Source organism: Bidens hawaiensis, unplaced genomic scaffold, assembly GCF_021521415.1.
Source record: "Bidens hawaiensis isolate Kalapana, Puna unplaced genomic scaffold, B.hawaiensis_p1.1 tig00019208_1, whole genome shotgun sequence".
In the NCBI taxonomy this organism is placed as follows: Eukaryota; Viridiplantae; Streptophyta; class Magnoliopsida; order Asterales; family Asteraceae; genus Bidens; species Bidens hawaiensis.
The window spans coordinates 164,393-184,324 of NW_027492914.1; the positions used below are offsets into that span (position 1 = coordinate 164,393).

Genomic DNA, 19,932 nt, shown 5'->3' on the forward strand with positions numbered 1-19,932 from the left:
TGCTATTGAAACCCACCTCTCTCAGAAAAAGCTTACCAAAACTTGTGCTCGTGTTTTTGGAAACAGGTTATGGGATTCAAATGCTGGTGTGTGTCGGGGTGGGTGTCGTATTATTGTTAGTTGGGATCCAAACACAGTGAATCTTATGGTTGTTGATAGACATCCTCAAGCGCTCCACTGTTTTATTGACCCGATTAACGGATTAAAAGGTTTCTATTGTTCTTTTGTCTATGCTCATCATAGGATGGTCCCGAGACGGGAATGTTGGATGTCTCTGTGCCGCCATAAATTTGCTGTCCAAGACCACCCGTGGGTCCTTATTGGTGACTTCAATGCCATTATTGATCCACAGGAACGATCTTCGGGAGGCTCTTGTATCACCAAAAGTATGTCTGAGGCCAGGGAATGTTTTAATGAGGTGGAAATTGAGGATATCTGTATGTCTGGTCTGAAACACACTTGGAACCAGAGCCCGGGTAATCCTAATGGCCTCCTCAAAAAGTTGGACTGGGCCATGTCAAATGAGAAGTTTGTGTCTGTTTTTCCTTTAACCAATGCCACTTTCCTTCCTTTCCTAAAATCTGACCATTGCCCTGTTGTTATCACCCTCCCGGAGGTTCCGAACCCTAAACCCAAGCCCTTTAAATTTCCCAATTATATTGTGACCAAAACGGAATTCTTACCTGTTGTTAAAAGTTTTTGGGATCGTCCCATCCATGGCTATGCTATGTTTGCTGTTGTGACCCACTTGAAAATGTTGAAGGATATTAGGAAACTAAATTTTGATCAAGGAAACTTGTTCACTAAGGTTGTTAAGCTAAAATCCGAGCTGGAAAGCATTCAAACTGACATAGTGAATAATCCTGATAACGTTGCACTCCGGGAAGAGGAAATTTTGTATCTGAATGCCTATAAAGATGCGGTGAGGGATGAAGAATTATTTTTACAGCAAAAGGCAAAGGTTACTTGGCTAAAAGAGGGTGACCATAACTCAAAGTACTTCCATAAAGTTGTTAAAAGTAACCTGAACCGCAATAGAATCCACTCGGTGGAGGATCTGAATGGTGTGAACTTTTTGGGGGCTGAAGTGGCTAACCAGTTTGTTAAACACTTTGAGTCGGTTTTGGGTGTGTCAGCTGCCACAGTGCCTATTGTTGACCCTCTCGATCTCTTTACCAAGCAAATCTCACCTACGGATGCTTTTCATATGGTTAGGGATGTTACCTCGGATGAAATCAAGTCTGCTTTATTTGATATTGATGACAATAAAGCTCCTGGACCTGATGGCTTTTCTTCTAAATTTTTCAAGTCTGCTTGGAGTATTATAGGGCAGGATATGTGCAAAGCAGTTAAGGACTTCTTCCTCAATGGTAAACTGCTCACTGAAGTTAACTCCACTGTGCTGGCTTTGGTTCCTAAAATTGATACCCCCCCGTAGAGTTTCTGATTTCCGTCCTATTGCCTGTTGCAATGTCATTTATAAGTGCATTACCAAAATTATTGCTGATCGTATAAAGAATGCTCTTGTGGATGTAGTTAATGAAAACCAGTGTGCTTTTATCCCGGGTCGTCAAATTAGTGATAATATCCTCCTCACGCAAGAACTCATGAGGAATTATCACCGGGATAGGGGGCCTGCTAAGTGTGCCTTTAAAATTGACGTTCAAAAAGCGTATGATACTGTGGAGTGGGGGTTTCTTGAGAGTTGCTTAGTGTTTTTCGGTTTCCCTGCTAGAATGATAAAATGGATCATGACGTGTGTCTCGACTGCTTCGTTCTCTATTGCCATTAATGGGGAACATAAAGGGTATTTTCAGGGCAAAAGAGGCCTGCGTCAAGGTGACCCGATGTCTCCATACCTTTTCACTTTAGTCATGGAGGTCCTCACCCTTATGATTTCACGGAAAGTAAAGCATGATGATAGCTTCAAATATCACTGGCGTTGTGAGGATGTTAATCTCACGCACCTTTGCTTTGCTGATGACCTGTTCCTGTTTTGTCATGGGGATGTCAACTCTGTCAACACGTTAATGTCTGCTTTGGAGGAATTCAAATGTGCTTCTGGTCTAGTTCCTAGTATACCGAAGAGTACTATCTTTTTTGGTAATGTTGACCCGGAAGTTTGTGAAATTATTGAAAATAACAGTCAGTTTCGTGTTGGTGAGTTGCCTGTTAGATACCTAGGTGTTCCCCTAATATCTACTCGCCTCTACCATAATGACTGCCTGCCCCTTATTGACAAAGTGAAGAGGAAGATTCAGGACTGGAAGAATAAATCTCTGTCGTTTGCTGGTCGTTGGCAGCTCATTTCGTCGGTTCTTAACTCCCTCCAAGTGTATTGGTCTTCGGTTTTCATCCTCCCCGTGTCAGTTTCTAAAGAAATTGAAAAACTTATGCGTGGGTTTCTTTGGTGCCATGGAGATCTGAAACGTGGCAAGGCGAAAGTTAAGTGGAAAGACGTATGTACCCCCATGATTCATGGGGGTCTTGGTCTCAAATTACTCCGTACCTGGAATCATTACTAGAAAGAAATCCTTGTGGGTTAAATGGGTCCATGCCTACCGGCTGTGAAATGGTAACTTCTGGGAATTTGAGGGGAAGAGTGATACGAGCTGGGGTTGGAGGAAGATATTGGAATTCCGTGATGTTCTGAGAAGCCATATTATTCATCAGGTCGGTAATGGCACAAAGACCTCAGCTTGGTTTAATAATTGGCATCCTACTGGCCCGTTAAGCAACATTCTTACCCATAGGAATATGTGTGAAGGTGACCTTACTAGGCATGATACTGTGGCTGATTTGGTAATTAATAACTCTTGGATCTGGCCGGAGGACTGGCCCACTCGCTTCCCTTCCTTTGCTCGGTCCCAATGTATTGTGCTTCAACCTCAACTTGAAGATAAGGTTTTTTGGAAGACTAACAAGGGTGAGCTAATTAACTTTTCTGTTAGTGATGTGTGGGCTGACATTCGAGAAGAAGGCTTGGAGGTTCCTTGGTTCAAGCTTGTCTGGTATAATCAAAACATACCAAGGCATGCATTTATTCTTTGGCTTGCCTTAAAGAATCGTTTAAAAATTCAAGATGTTATTGGCACCTGGACAGATGTGAACAACCTGAGATGTGTGTTTTGTAATTCTGTTCCAGACAGCCATGCTCACCTGTTTTTTGATTGTGCCTATCCGGCAAAGATTTTAGAGGAATTGAAACCGTTAACCAAGTGGGGTAATATTCCTAACAGTTGGCCTTTATTGATTACACACGTGTGCTCTCTCAAGTCTAATAACTCTGTTTGGAGCATAATAAACCGGTTGACTTTAGGTGCTGCTGTATACTACGTATGGCAGGAGCGTAATCTGCGAACTCATGAGAAACGAAACCGTCCTGTTTGTGAAGTGGTTAAACTCATTAAAGAGGCTGTTCGGTTACGTTTACTGGGTCTCCCCATGGTGAAATCTGCAGCCACGTTGAAGGTTGCCCCTGTTTGGAAGTTATGTGATATACTATGGAAAAATGACGAAATTACCCCTAATTTGCCAAATGATTAAGTTCTGCATTGGGTATTCTGTTTGGATGTGGGTGTGGGTGTGGGTGTGGGTGTGGGTGTGCATTATTATCTTTCCTGTGGGTGAGAGGATAGAGAGTCAGAAGTATTATAGAGATGAGACTTTTGTCACTCATTACATGAAAATCCTTTCCATCTTTACCCTCACGGTCCAAAGCTTTAGTTTTTCAACCGTTACTGGGGGGTGGGTTCTGGTTTGGGCTAACATGTTTGTTGCAGTGTGCAGGTATCGGTGCAGGTCAAACAACTTTTGGCGGGGTATTTTCGGGGTGGTTCGGGCCCTGTATGGCGTGTGGTACCCCTTAGTGATCTTGTGTGCAAAAGTGACAAACGGGTGTATGTATACTTTTCAACATAGAGATGATGGAGGTCACAATATGGCGCGCTTCCCCTGTACCTGCTGGTCTATGGATATTCTGGTCGCTACTGCTGCACTTGAAGATAATTTATTCACGCAACTGATTAGTATGGTGATCAACTTAACGAGGCTCTGCGGTTATGCGTCTTACTGGGTACAATTAGTAACAAGTGACGTGATGTATCAAGCTCTCCAAAATCACCTGTTGCTCTATATATGGGATTTGAAGATCGGGAAACATCATGTTAGCATGGTTGATGTTAGCGAAGACTCTGGTCAACGGAGTATTAAGTGTTATGTTGATAGTGAGAAGTGGCAAGCTAGAGGCTGGACTAAAGTGTTTAATTTGGTCAATAAAAATTACCTGTGGAGGCCGAGTTTGTTTTACTACTGCTGGATCAACCCTCAAGTTGTCATACATGGTTTTTGGGTTAAATGGGTAACCGACTGGAATATCACTAAAATGGAAATGAAGTCTCGTTTAAGGGGAATCAAGATTTTGAAGGCCCATTACAATAATGGGTATGAAGTAAAATATATTGAAGGCCCACTTGAGGGGTTTTACACGTTTATTTGGATCTCCGAATACTCAACTAACAGAGGTGGTTATTTTGGGTTTTACATTTGGGGTTGGGGGTCCTGCTACATAGGTTACATCTTTAGAGTGGGTACCATTATTAATGTCAATAACCATGTGTTTAGTCTTATTGTTTGTATGTGTAACATAGGTATGGTCACCTTACCAACTAGATCGTTTCGGTTTGGTGTTTTGAGAAACTATTGTCTTGTGTCCTATTTTTGGTCTCCAAAGCATGTTTTGGAGATAAATACTCAAGTTTCGGGGGGTATGCCCCCTTAAAGGTTGTAAAAGTTTTTTAGTGATATATAGTTTGCCGGGCTGTTGCCCTTTACCCAAAAAAAAATGTGACCTGTTTAAGGCTAGGATTTCACATTTTGGCAAACCTGTCGTAGCAATTTGTTAAAACTCAGCTGACATGGTTACAACATAACGGACCCATTGACCTTAATTATAAATATATTAGGAGAATCTACGTTATTAGGATAAGGATACATAATTAAGAGACAGTTGTGTTAAATTTCAGCACAATAACCACCGACTATGGAAATCGGCAACATAAAAATACATATATAATATTCTATAGTGTGTGTTTTATCCGCTTATGATTTGTGTCTTTGTAGACCTAGAAATAATCTTTCGGTACCTTTAACGCGTAACACATACACTCGTGAATCCAGGTACAAGAAATTCGACGATCATAGAAGCAGACATGTTGAATTTCTTTGAAATAAAGACTTAATTAGTTGTATAATCAGGTTTAGAATAACGGTTGAGATTGAAAATTATCAATGACTAGCTATGAACCGTAATGCCAAAAGTAACAAATTCATATACGGGTTTCGCGATCCCAGGCAAATTAATTCACATAACCCACACAACCTGTTTTTCATTTTTAACCGTGTATTGAGTTTTACATAAAACATATGTATAGCGGGACGAAGCGTTCCGGCTAACCAAGCATTTCTAATTTGAACTTAGGGTATCCAAGCCTGAACTCCAACTCAAACGAATTCCACATTGTTTGTGATGCACCAATGAATCGTTGTGGCTGCCGAACTCATGCAATTGAAATCAATTACACTTTCATTCGTTGTGGTTGCCGAAGCAACCACAACGAATGAAAGTGTAATTGATTTCAATCTATTGTACCTTTACCGCATGAGTCTTTCCCTTTGTTTCAATCATTTTTTCAATAAAAAACATATCCTTAAGTAATCATATACACATCTATCCGGTTTGAATATACATTTGGTTAAAATTCAGCCCACAAAAATTAAAGAACGTGAAATATGTATTTCATCCAAATGGTCATCGCTTATAGAATAAGTTATATGTAGTTCAATAAACTTAAAGTTGCTCCAAATTTGAAATTCATAAAAAATTGTTACGAATCTCTATTTACAAATATGTGTAAGATCCTAGTTGATTTTCTTTACAAAAATGTTATATGATAAATAAATCATCACAAGGCACCGTAACGTGATGCTAGATCAGCAAATACGTCTTCACTACATGGAATGGTTAGCCCACCCATTGGATGGTCGTAATCAAACTGTTCCTCCGCCAGTTGCAGTAGTTCTTGAAATTCTGGCCGGCTTAAGAGTGATACGCGAACCAGAAATCGTCTTTTCTCTTGTTCGCCGACATAAACAGCAAAATACCCTTTGGGAATGTCCATGGGTGTTGCTGCACTCCTTCCATTTGAGAATGATCGTCTCAGAATCTGTTTTGCTTGCGTGATCCGTGGCATAAAGATGGCCATTTCTATCTGAAGGTTATGTAGTTTTTCTACAAGAAGGTGGTTGATGGAGAAAAATGACTCGGTAAAAGACTTTTTGGAGTATGGAAGTTGTGGTTGATTTGCTTTGAAATACTGAATGGCTTAAATAGCCAGCTGGTTGCACAAGATAGTAGACATTGACACATGATTGGAAAGAAGCTTCACATGGAGTTGTCTCTCTTTATCGAAAAGACCCAAAATAATTTGAATGACATTTATGAACCCGAACGACCAGTTACAGCATAACTGACCGATTGACCTTAATTATAAATACATTAGGCGTATCTACGTTATTAGGTTAAGGATAGATAATTAAGAGACAGTTCTGTTAAATTTCATCACAATAACCTTTGACTATGGAAATCGGCAACATAAATATATATAAATATATATATATATAATATTCTATAATGTGTGTTTTATCTGCTTATGATTTGTGTCTGCGTAGACCTAGAAATAATCTTTCGGTTCCTTTAACGCGTAACACATACACTCGTGAATCCAGGTACAAGAAATTCGACGATCATAGAAGCAAACATGTTGAACTTCTTTGATATAAAGACTTAATTAGTTGTATAATCAGGTTTAGAATAACGGTTGAGATTGAAAATTATCAATGACTAGCTATGAACCGTAATGCCAAAAGTAACAAATTCATATACGGGTTTCGCGATCCCAGGCAAATTAATTCACATAACCCACACAACCTGTTTTTCATTTTTAACCGTGTATTGAGTTTTACATAAAACATATGTATAGCGGGACGAAGCGTTCCAGCTAACCAAGCATTTCTAATTTGAACTTAGGGTATCCAAGCCTGAACTCCAACTCAAACGAATTCCACATTGTTTGTGATGCACCAATGAATCGTTGTGGCTGCCGAACTCATGCAATTGAAATCAATTACACTTTCATTCGTTGTGGTTGCCGAACCAAACACACCGAATGAAAGTGTAATTGATTTCAATTGACTAATATGTATATTTTACCTATACCAAATGAGTCTTTCCCTTTGATTCAATCATTTTTTTCAATAAAAAAAAAGATCCTTAAGTAATCATATACACATCTATCCGGTTTGAATATACATTTGGTTAAAATTCAATCTACAAAAATTTAAGAACGTGAAATATGTATTTCATCCAAATGGTCATTGCTTATAGAATAAGTTATATGTATTTCAATAAACTTGAAGTTGCTCCAAATTTGAATTTCATAAAGAATTGTTACGAATCTCTATTTACAAATATGTGTAAGATCCTAGTTGATTTTCTTTACAAAAATGTTATATGATAAATAAAGCATCACAAGGCACCGAAACGTGATGCTAGATCAGCAAATACGTCTTCACTACATGGAATGGTTAGCCCACCCATTGGATGGTCGTACTCAAACTGTTCCTCCGCCAGTTGCAGTAGTTCTTGAAATTCTGGCCGGCTTAAGAGTGATACGCGAACCAGAAATCGTCTTTTCTCTTGTTCGCCGACATAAACAGCAAAATATCCTTTGGGAATGTCCATGGGTGTTGCTGCACTCCTTCCATTTGAGAATGATCGTATCAGAATCTGTTTTGCTTGCGTGATCCGTGGCATAAAGATGGCCATTTCTATCTGAAGGTTTTGTAGTGTTTCTACAAGAAGGTCGTTGATTGAGAAAAATGACTCGGTAAAAGACTTTTTGGAGTATGGAAGTTGTGGTTGATTTGCTTTGAAATACTGAATGGCTTAAATAGCCAGCTGGTTGCACAAGATAGTAGACATTGACACATGATTGGAAAGAAGCTTCACATGGAATTGTCTCTCTTTATCGAAAAGACCCAAATAATTTGAATGACATTTATGAACCCGAACGACCTGTTACAATATATATCCAACAGGAAATCCCTTATGGTCCCTGTCTGATGTTAGATGCCTAATCTTTAATACGTAGGACATTCCGCATTATAACCAAATAACCTATAATGAATTTTTTGTGTGGTTCAAACGTGACCTGATTAAGGCTAGGATTTCACATTTTGGCAAACCTGTCGTAGCAATTTGTTAAAACTCAGCTGACATGGTTACAACATTACGGACCCATTGACATTAATTATAAATATATTAGGAGTATCTACGTTATTAGGATAAGGATGGATAATTAAGAGACAGTTGTGTTAAATTTCAGCACAATAACCACTCACTATGGAAATCGGCAACATAAAAATACATATATAATATTCTATAGTGTGTGTTTTGTCTGCTTATTATTTGTGTCTTCGTAGACCTAGAAATAATCTTTCGGTACCTTTAATGCGTAACACATACACTTGCGAATCCAGGTACAAGAAATTCGACGATCATAGAAGCAGACATGTTGAATTTCTTTGAAATAAAGACTTAATAAGTTGTATAATCAGGTTTAGAATAACGGTTGAGATTGAAAATTATCAATGACTAGCTATGAACCATAATGCCAATAGTGACAAATGGTATACGGGTTTCGCGATCCCAGGCTAATTAATTCACATAACCCAAACAACTTGTTTTTCGTTTTTAATCGTGTATTGCGTTTTAGGTAAAACATATGTATATCGGGTCGAAGCGTTCCAGCTAACCAAGCATTTCTAATTTTAACTTACGGTATCCAAGCCTGAACTCCAACTCAATCGAATTCCACATTGTTTGTGATGAACCAATGAATCGTTGTGGTTGCCGAACTCATGCAATTGAAATCAATTACACTTTCATTCGTTGTGGTTGCCGAAACAAACACAACGAATGAAAGTGTAATTGATTTCAATTGCATGACTAATGTGTGTATTGTACCTTTACCACGTGAGTCTTTCCCTTTGTTTCAATCATTTTTTCAATAAAAAAAAAGATCCTTAAGTAATCATATACACATCTATCCGGTTTGAATATACATTTAGTTAAAATTCAGTCTACTAAAATTTAAGAACCTGAAATATGTATTTCATCCAAATGGTCATTGCTTATAGAATAAGTTATATGTAGTTCAATAAACTTGAAGTTGCTCCAAATTTGAATTTCATAAAAACTTGTTACGAATCTCTATTTACAAATATGTGTAAGATCCTAGTTGATGTTCTTTACAAAAATGTTATATGAAAAATAAAGCATCACAAGGCACCGAAACGTGATGCTAGATCAGCAAATACGTCTTTACTACATGAAATGGTTAGCCCACCCATTGGATGGTCGTACTCAAACTGTTCCTCCGCCAGTTGCAGTAGTTCTTGAAATTCTGGCCTGATTAAGAGTGATACGCGAACCAGAAATCGTCTTTTCAATTGTTCGCCGACATAAACAGCAAAATATCCTTTGGGAATGTCCATGGGTGTTGCTGCACTCCTTCCATTTGAGAATGATCGTCTCAGAATCAGTTTTGCTTGCGTGATCCGTGGCATAAAGATGGTCATTTCTATCTGAAGGTTTTGTAGTGTTTCTACAAGAAGATCGTTGATGGAGAAGTAGTTCTTGAAATTCTGGCCGGATTAAGAGTGATACGCGAACCAGAAATCGTCTTTTCTCTTGTTCGCCGACATAAACAGCAAAATATCCTTTGGGAATGTCCATGGGTGTTGCTGCACTCCTTCCATTTGAGAATGATCGTCTCAGAATCTGTTTTGCTTGCGTGATCCGTGGCATAAAGATGGTCATTTCTATCTGAAGGTTTTGTAGTGTTTCTACAAGAAGATCGTTGATGGAGAAAAATGACTCGGTAAAAGACTTTTTGGAGTATGGAAGTTGTGGTTGATTTGCTTTGAAATACTGAATGGCTTAAATAGCCAGCTGGTTGCACAAGATAGTAGACATTGACACATGATTGGAAAGAAGCTTAACATGGAATTGTCTCTCTTTACTGAAAAGACCCAAAATAATTTGAATGACATTTATGAACCTGAACGACCAGCTACAGCATAACGGACCCATTGACCTTAATTATAAACACATTAGGCGTATCTACGTTATTAGGATAAGGATAGATAATTAAGAGACAGTTCTGTTAAATTTCAGCACAATAACCTCTGACTATGGAAATCGGCAACATAAATAAATATATATATATATATATATATATATATATGTATATTTATATATTTATATATATATATAATATTCTATAGTGTGTGTTTTATCCGCTTATGATTTGTGTCTGCGTAGACCTAGAATTAATCTTTCGGTTCCTTTAACGCGTAACACATACACTCGTGAATCGAGGTACAAGAAATTCGCCGATCATAGAAGCAGACATGTTGAATTTCTTTGAAATAAAGACTTAATTAGTTGTATAATCTGGTTTAGAATAACGGTTGAGATCGAAAATTATCAATGACTAGCTATGAACCGTAATGCCAATAGTGACAAAAGGAATACGGTTTCGCGATCCAGGATAATAAATTTACATAACCCACACAACCTGTTTTTCGTTTTTATTCGTGTGTTGCGTTTTACGTATAACATATGCATAGCGGGTCGAAGCGTTCCAGCTAACCAAGCATTTCTAATTTGAACTTCGGGTATCCAAGCCTGAACTCCAACTCAATCGAATTCCACACTGTTTGTGATGCACCAATGAATCGTTGTGGTTGCCGAACCAAACATAACGAATGAAAGTGTAATTGATTTCAATTGCATGCCTAATATGTGTATTGTACCTTTACCGCATGAATCTTTCCCTTTGTTTCAATCATTTTTTTATATAAAAAACAGATCCTAAAGTTATCATATACACATCTATCCGGTTTTATATATACATTTGGTTAAAATTCAGCCTACAAAAATTAAAGATCGTGAAATATGTATATCATCCAAATATTCATTGCTTATAGAATAAGTTATATGTAGTTCAATAAACTTGAGGTTGCTCCAAATTTGAATTTCACAAAATATTGTTACGCATCTCTATTTACAAATATGTGTAAGATCCTAGTTGATGTTCTTTACAAAAATGGTATATGATAAACAAAGCATCACAAGGCACCGAAACGTGATGCTAGATCAGCAAATACGTCTTCACTACATGGAATGGTTAGCCCACCCATTGGATGGTCGTACTCAAACTGTTCCTCCGCCAGTTGCAGTAGTTCTTGAAATTCTGGCCGGCTTAAGAGTGATACGCGAACCAGAAATCGTCTTTTCTCTTGTTCGCCGACATAAACAGCAAAATATCCTTTGGGAATGTCCATGGGTGTTGCTGCACTCCTTCCATTTGAGAATGATCGTCTCAGAATCTGTTTTGCTTGCGTGATCCGTGGCATAAAGATGGTCATTTCTATCTGAAGGTTTTGTAGTGTTTCTACAAGAAGATCGTTGATGGAGAAAAATGACTCGGTAAAAGACTTTTTGGAGTATTGAAGTTGTGGTTGATTTGCTTTGAAATACTGAATGGCTTAAATAGCCAGCTGGTTGCACAAGATAGTAGACATTGACACATGATTGGAAAGAAGCTTCACATGGAATTGTCTCTCTTTATCGAAAAGACCCAAAATAATTTGAATGACATTTATGAACCCGAACGACCAGTTACAGCATAACGGACCCATTGACCTTAATTATAAATATATTAGGCGTATCTACGTTATTAGGATAAGGATAGATAATTAAGAGACAGTTCTGTTAAATTTCAGCACAATAACCTCTAACTATGGAAATCGGTAACATAAATATATATATATATATTTATATATATATATAATATTCTATAGTGTGTGTTTTATCCGCTTATGATTTGTGTCTGCGTAGACCTAGAAATAATCTTTCGGTTCCTTTAACGCGTAACACATACACTCGTGAATCCAGGAACAAGAAATTCGACGATCATAGAAGCAGACATGTTGAATTTCTTTGAAATAAAGACTTAATTAGTTGTATATTAATAACGGTTGAGATTGAAAATTATCAATGACTAGCTATGAACCGTAATGCCAATAGTGACAAAAGGTATACGGGTTTCGCGATCCCAGGATAATTAATTTACATAACCCACACAACCTGTTTTTCGTTTTTAGCCGTGTATTGCGTTTTACGTGAAACATATGTATAGCGGGTCTAAGCGTTCCAGCTAACCAAGCATTTCTAATTTGAACTTAGGGTATCCAAGCCTGAAGTCCAACTCAATCCAATTCCACATTGTTTGTGAGGCACCAATGAATCGTTGTGGTTGCCGAACCAAAAACAACGAATGAAAGTGTAATTGATTTCAATTACAATATTCTATAGTGTGTGTTTTATCCGCATATGATTTGTGTCTGCGTAGACCTAGAAATAATCTTTCGGTAACTTTTACGCTTAACACATACACTCGTGAATCTAGGTACAAGAAATTCGACGATCATAGAAGCAGACATGTTGAATTTCTTTGAAATAAAGACTTAATTAGTTGTATAATCAGGTTTAGAATAACGGTTGAGATCGAAAATTATCAATGACTAGCTATGAACCGTAATGCGAATAGTGACACATGGTATACGGGTTTCGCGATCCCATGCCAATTAATTCACATAACCCACACAACCTGTTTTTCGTTTTTAACCGTGTATTGCGTTTTACGTATAACATATGCATAGCGGGTCGAAGCGTTCCAGCTAACCAAGCATTTCTAATTTGAACTTCGGGTATCCAAGCCTGAACTCCAACTCAATCGAATTCCACATTGTTTGTGATGCACCAATGAATCGTTGTGGTTGCCGAACCAAACATAACGAATGAAAGTGTAATTGATTTCAATTGCATGCCTAATATGTGTATTGTACCTTTACCGCATGAATCTTTCCCTTTGTTTCAATCATTTTTTTTATATAAAAAACAGATCATAAAGTAATCATATACACATCTATCCGGTTGTATATATACATTTAGTTAAAATTCAGCCTACAAAATTAAAGATCGTGAAATATGTATTTCATCCAAATGGTCATTGCTTATAGAATAAGTTACGTGTAGTTCAATAAACTTGAGGTTGCTCCAAATTTGACTTTCACAAAAAATTGTTACGAATCTCTATTTACAAATATGTGTAAGATCCTAGTTGATGTTCTTTACAAAAATGCTATATGATAAACAAAGCATCACAAGGCACCGCAACGTGATGCTAGATCAGCAAATACATCTTCACTACATGGAACGGTTAGCCCACCCATTTGATGGTCGTACTCAAACTGTTCCTCCGCTAGTTGCAGTAGTTCTTGAAATTCTGGCCGGCTTAAGAGTGATACGCGAACCAGATATCGTGTTCTCTCTTGTTCGCCAACATAAACAGCAAAATATCCTTTGGGAATGTCCATGGGTGTTGCTGCACTCCTTCCATTTGAGAATGATCGTCTCAGAATCTGTTTTGCTTGCGTGATCCGTGGCATAAAGATGGCCATTTCTATCTGAAGGTTTTGTAGTGTTTCTACAAGAAGGTCGTTGATGGAGAAAAATGACTCGGTAAAAGACTTTTTGGAGTATGGAAGTTGTGGTTGATTTGCTTTGAAATACTGAATTGCTTAAATAGCCAGCTGGTTGCACAAGATAGCAGACAATGACACATGATTGGAAAGAAGCTTCACATGGAATTGTCTCTCTTTATCGAAAAGACCCAAAATAATTTGAATGACATTTATGAACCCAAACGACCTGTTACAATATATATCCTACAGAAAATCCCTTATGGTCCCTGTCTGCTGTTAGATTCCTAATCTTTAATATGTAGGACATTCCGCATTATAACCAAATAACCTATAATGAATTTTTTGTGTGGTTCAAATGTGACCTTTTTAAGGCAAACCTGTCGTAGGAATTTTTTAAAACTCAGCTGACATGGTTACAACATAATGGACCCATTGACCGTAATTATAAATATATTAGGAGTATCTACGTTATTAGGATAAGGACAGATAATTAAGAGACAGTTCTATTAAATTTCAGCACAATAACCTCTAACTATGGAAATCAGCAACATAAATATATATATATATATATATATATATATATATATATATATATATATATATATATATATATATATAAAATATTCAATAGTGTGTGTTTTATCCGCATATGATTTGTGTCTGCCTAGACCTAGAAATAATCTTTCGGTACCTTTAACGCGTAACACATACACTCGTGAATCCAGGTACAAGAAATTCGACGATCATAGAAGCAGACATGTTGAATTTCTTTGAAATAAAGACTTAATTAGTTGTATAATCAGGTTTAGAATAACGGTTGAGATTGAAAATTATCAATGACTAGCTATGAACCGTAATGCCAATAGTGACAAATGGTATACGGGTTTCGCGATCCCTGTCTAATTAATTCACATAACCCACACAACCTGTTTTTTCGTTTATAATCGTGTATTGCGTTTTAGGTAAAACATATGTATACCAGGTCGAAGCGTTCCAGCTAACCAAGCATTTATAATTTGAACTTAGGGTATCCAAGCCTGAACTCCAACTCAATCGAATTCCACATTGTTTTTGATGCACCAATGACTCATTGTGGTTGCCGAACCAAACACAACGAATGAAAGTGTAATTGATTTCAATTGCATGGCTAATATGTGTATTGTACCTTTACCGCACGAATCTTTCCCTTTGTTTCAATCATTTTTTTCTATAAAAAACTGATCCTTAAGTAATCATATACACATCTATCCGGATTTGTATATACATTTGGTTAAAATTCAGCCTACAAAAATTATAGAACGTGAAATATGTACTTCATCCAAATGGTCATTGCTTATAGAATAAGTTATATGTAGTTCAATAAACTTGAGGTTGCTCCAAATTTGAATTTCACAAAAAATTGTTACGAATCTCTATTTACAAATTATTGTAAGATCCTAGTTGATGTTCTTTACCAAAATGTTATATGATAAACAAAGCATCACAAGGCACCGCAACGTGATGCTAGATCAGCAAATACATCTTCACTACATGGAACGTTTAGCCCACCCATTGGATGGTCGTACTCAAACTGTTCCTCCGCCATTTGCAGTAGTTCTTGAAATTCTGGCCGGCTTAAGAGTGATACGCGAACCAGAAATCGTCTTTTCTCTTGTTCGCCGACATAAACAGCAAAATATCCTTTGGGAATGTCCATGGGTGTTGCTGCACTCCTTCCATTTGAGAATGATCATCTCAGAATCTGTTTTGCTTGCGTGATCCGTGGCATAAAGATGGTCATTTCTATCTGAAGGTTTTGTAGTGTTTCTACAAGAAGATCGTTGATGGAGAAAAATGACTCGGTAAAAGACTTTTTGGAGTATGGAAGTTGTGGTTGATTTGCTTTGAAATACTGAATGGCTTAAATAGCCAGCTGGTTGCACAAGATAGTAGACATTGACACATGATTGGAAAGAAGCTTCACATGGAATTGTCTCTCTTTATCGAAAAGACCCAAAATAATTTGAATGACATTTATGAACCCGAACGACCAGTTACAGCATAACGGACCCATTGACCTTAATTATAAATATATTAGGCGTATCTACGTTATTAAGATAAGGATAGATAATTAAGAGACAGTTCTGTTAAATTTCAGCACAATAACCTCTGACTATGGAACGGCAACATAAATAAATATATATATATATATATATATATATATATATATATTTATATATATATAATATTCTATAGTGTGTGTTTTATCCGCTTACGATTTGTGTCTGCATAGACCTAGAATTAATCTTTCGGTACCTTTAACGCGTAACACATACACTCGTGAATCCAGGTACAAGAAATTCGACGATCATAGAAGCAGACATGTTGAATTTCTTTGAAATAAAGACTTAATTAGTTATATAATCAGGTTTAGAATAACGGTTGAGATCGAAAATTATCAATGACTAGCTATGAACCGTAATGCGAATAGTGACAAATGGTATACGGGTTTCGCGATACCATGCTAATTAATTCACATAACCCACAAAACCTGTTTTTCGTTTTTAACCGTGTATTGCGTTTTACGTATAACATATGCATAGCGGGTCGAAGCGTTCCAGCTAACCAAGCATTTCTAATTTGAACTTCGGGTATCCAAGCCTGAACTCCAACTCAATCGAATTCCACATTGTTTGTGATGCACCAATGAATCGTTGTGGTTGCCGAACCAAACATAACGAATGAAAGTGTAATTGATTTCAATTGCATGCCTAATATGTGTATTGTACCTTTACCGCCTGAATCTTTCCCTTTGTTTCAATCATTTTTTTTATATAAAAAACAGATCATAAAGTAATCATATACACATCTATCCGGTTGTATATATACATTTGGTTAAAATTCAGCCTACAAAAATTAAAGATCGTGAAATATGTATTTCATCCAAATGGTCATTGCTTATAGAATAAGTTACGTGTAGTTCAATAAACTTGAGGTTGCTCCAAATTTGACTTTCACAAAAAATTGTTACGAATCTCTATTTACAAATATGTGTAAGATCCTAGTTGATGTTCTTTACAAAAATGCTATATGATAAACAAAGCATCACAAGGCACCGCAACGTGATGCTAGATCAGCAAATACATCTTCACTACATGGAACGGTTAGCCCACCCATTTGATGGTCGTACTCAAACTGTTCCTCCGCTAGTTGCAGTAGTTCTTGAAATTCTGGCCGGCTTAAGAGTGATACGCGAACCAGATATCGTGTTCTCTCTTGTTCGCCAACATAAACAGCAAAATATCCTTTGGGAATGTCCATGGGTGTTGCTGCACTCCTTCCATTTGAGAATGATCGTCTCAGAATCTGTTTTGCTTGCGTGATCCGTGGCATAAAGATGGCCATTTCTATCTGAAGGTTTTGTAGTGTTTCTACAAGAAGGTCGTTGATGGAGAAAAATGACTCGGTAAAAGACTTTTTGGAGTATGGAAGTTGTGGTTGATTTGCTTTGAAATACTGAATTGCTTAAATAGCCAGCTGGTTGCACAAGATAGCAGACAATGACACATGATTGGAAAGAAGCTTCACATGGAATTGTCTCTCTTTATCGAAAAGACCCAAAATAATTTGAATGACATTTATGAACCCAAACGACCTGTTACAATATATATCCTACAGAAAATCCCTTATGGTCCCTGTCTGCTGTTAGATTCCTAATCTTTAATATGTAGGACATTCCGCATTATAACCAAATAACCTATAATGAATTTTTTGTGTGGTTCAAATGTGACCTTTTTATGGTTAGGATTTCACATTTTGGCAAACCTGTCGTAGGAATTTGTTAAAACTCAGCTGATATGGTTACAACATAACGGACCCATTGACCGTAATTATAAATATATTAGGAGTATCTACGTTATTAGGATAAGGACAGATAATTAAGAGACAGTTCTATTAAATTTCAGCACAATAACCTCTAACTATGGAAATCAGCAACATAAATATATATATATATATATATATATATATAATATTCAATAGTGTGTGTTTTATCCGCATATGATTTGTGTCTGCCTAGACCTAGAAATAATCTTTCGGTACCTTTAACGCGTAACACATACACTCGTGAATCCAGGTACAAGAAATTCGACGATCATAGAAGCAGACATGTTGAATTTCTTTGAAATAAAGACTTAATTAGTTGTATAATCAGGTTTAGAATAACGGTTGAGATTGAAAATTATCAATGACTAGCTATGAACCGTAATGCCAATAGTGACAAATGGTATACGGGTTTCGCGATCCCTGTCTAATTAATTCACATAACCCACACAACCTGTTTTTCGTTTATAATCGTGTATTGCGTTTTAGGTAAAACATATGTATACCAGGTCGAAGCGTTCCAGCTAACCAAGCATTTATAATTTGAACTTAGGGTATCCAAGCCTGAACTCCAACTCAATCGAATTCCACATTGTTTTTGATGCACCAATGACTCATTGTGGTTGCCGAACCAAACACAACGAATGAAAGTGTAATTGATTTCAATTGCATGGCTAATATGTGTATTGTACCTTTACCGCACGAATCTTTCCCTTTGTTTCAATCATTTTTTTTCTATAAAAAACTGATCCTTAAGTAATCATATACACATCTATCCGGATTTGTATATACATTTGGTTAAAATTCAGCCTACAAAAATTATAGAACGTGAAATATGTACTTCATCCAAATGGTCATTGCTTATAGAATAAGTTATATGTAGTTCAATAAACTTGAGGTTGCTCCAAATTTGAATTTCACAAAAAATTGTTACGAATCTCTATTTACAAATTATTGTAAGATCCTAGTTGATGTTCTTTACCAAAATGTTATATGATAAACAAAGCATCACAAGGCACCGCAACGTGATGCTAGATCAGCAAATACATCTTCACTACATGGAACGTTTAGCCCACCCATTGGATGGTCGTACTCAAACTGTTCCTCCGCCATTTGCAGTAGTTCTTGAAATTCTGGCCGGCTTAAGAGTGATACGCGAACCAGAAATCGTCTTTTCTCTTGTTCGCCGACATAAACAGCAAAATATCCTTTGGGAATGTCCATGGGTGTTGCTGCACTCCTTCCATTTGAGAATGATCATCTCAGAATCTGTTTTGCTTGCGTGATCCGTGGCATAAAGATGGTCATTTCTATCTGAAGGTTTTGTAGTGTTTCTACAAGAAGATCGTTGATGGAGAAAAATGACTCGGTAAAAGACTTTTTGGAGTATGGAAGTTGTGGTTGATTTGCTTTGAAATACTGAATGGCTTAAATAGCCAGCTGGTTGCACAAGATAGTAGACATTGACACATGATTGGAAAGAAGCTTCACATGGAATTGTCTCTCTTTATCGAAAAGACCCAAAATAATTTGAATGACATTTATGAACCCGAACGACCAGTTACAGCATAACGGACCCATTGACCTTAATTATAAATATATTAGGCGTATCTACGTTATTAAGATAAGGATAGATAATTAAGAGACAGTTCTGTTAAATTTCAGCACAATAACCTCTGACTATGGAACGGCAACATAAATAAATATATATATATATATATATATATATATATATATATTTATATATATATAATATTCTATAGTGTGTGTTTTATCCGCTTACGATTTGTGTCTGCATAGACCTAAAATTAATCTTTCGGTACCCTTAACGCGTAACACATACACTCGTGAATCCAGGTACAAGAAATTCGACGATCATAGAAGCAGACATGTTGAATTTCTTTGAAATAAAGACTTAATTAGTTATATAATCAGGTTTAGAATAACGGTTGAGATCGAAAATTATCAATGACTAGCTATGAACCGTAATGCGAATAGTGACAAATGGTATACGGGTTTCGCGATACCATGCTAATTAATTCACATAACCCACAAAACCTGTTTTTCGTTTTTAACCGTGTATTGCGTTTTACGTATAACATATGCATAGCGGGTCGAAGCGTTCCAGCTAACCAAGCATTTCTAATTTGAACTTCGGGTATCCAAGCCTGAACTCCAACTTAACCGAATTCCACATTGTTTGTGATGCACCAATGAATCGTTGTGGTTGCCGAACCAAACATAACGAATGAAAGTGTAATTGATTTCAATTGCATGCCTAATATGTGTATTGTACTTTTACCGCATGAATCTTTCCCTTTGTTCAATCATTTTTTTATATAAAAAACAGATCCTAAAGTAATCATATACACATCTATCCGGTTTTATATATACATT

At 36.9% G+C, this 19,932-nt stretch overlaps 2 protein-coding genes across 2 annotated transcripts; both read right to left on the bottom strand.

The window, feature by feature from the left end:
* Nucleotides 1-5,963: 5,963 nt before the first annotated feature.
* LOC143557865 (auxin-induced protein 15A-like) lies at nucleotides 5,964-6,263 on the bottom strand. The gene has a single exon (XM_077046834.1). It carries the CDS (start codon nucleotides 6,261-6,263, stop codon nucleotides 5,964-5,966), a length of 300 nt encoding a protein of 99 aa, XP_076902949.1.
* A 4,950-nt stretch (nucleotides 6,264-11,213) lies between these two features.
* LOC143557867 (auxin-induced protein 15A-like) lies at nucleotides 11,214-11,769 on the bottom strand. Its single transcript, XM_077046835.1, has one exon. The coding sequence runs from the start codon at nucleotides 11,551-11,553 to the stop codon at nucleotides 11,254-11,256; it is 300 nt and encodes a 99-aa protein (XP_076902950.1). The 5' UTR covers nucleotides 11,554-11,769; the 3' UTR covers nucleotides 11,214-11,253.
* Nucleotides 11,770-19,932: the final 8,163 nt, after the last annotated feature.

Excerpts from the sequence above, each read along its gene's own strand:
- LOC143557865 (XM_077046834.1), bottom strand. The coding sequence starts at position 6,263 with ATGGCCATCTTTATGCCACGGATCACGCAAGCAAAACAGATTCTGAGA.
- LOC143557867 (XM_077046835.1), bottom strand. The coding sequence starts at position 11,553 with ATGACCATCTTTATGCCACGGATCACGCAAGCAAAACAGATTCTGAGA.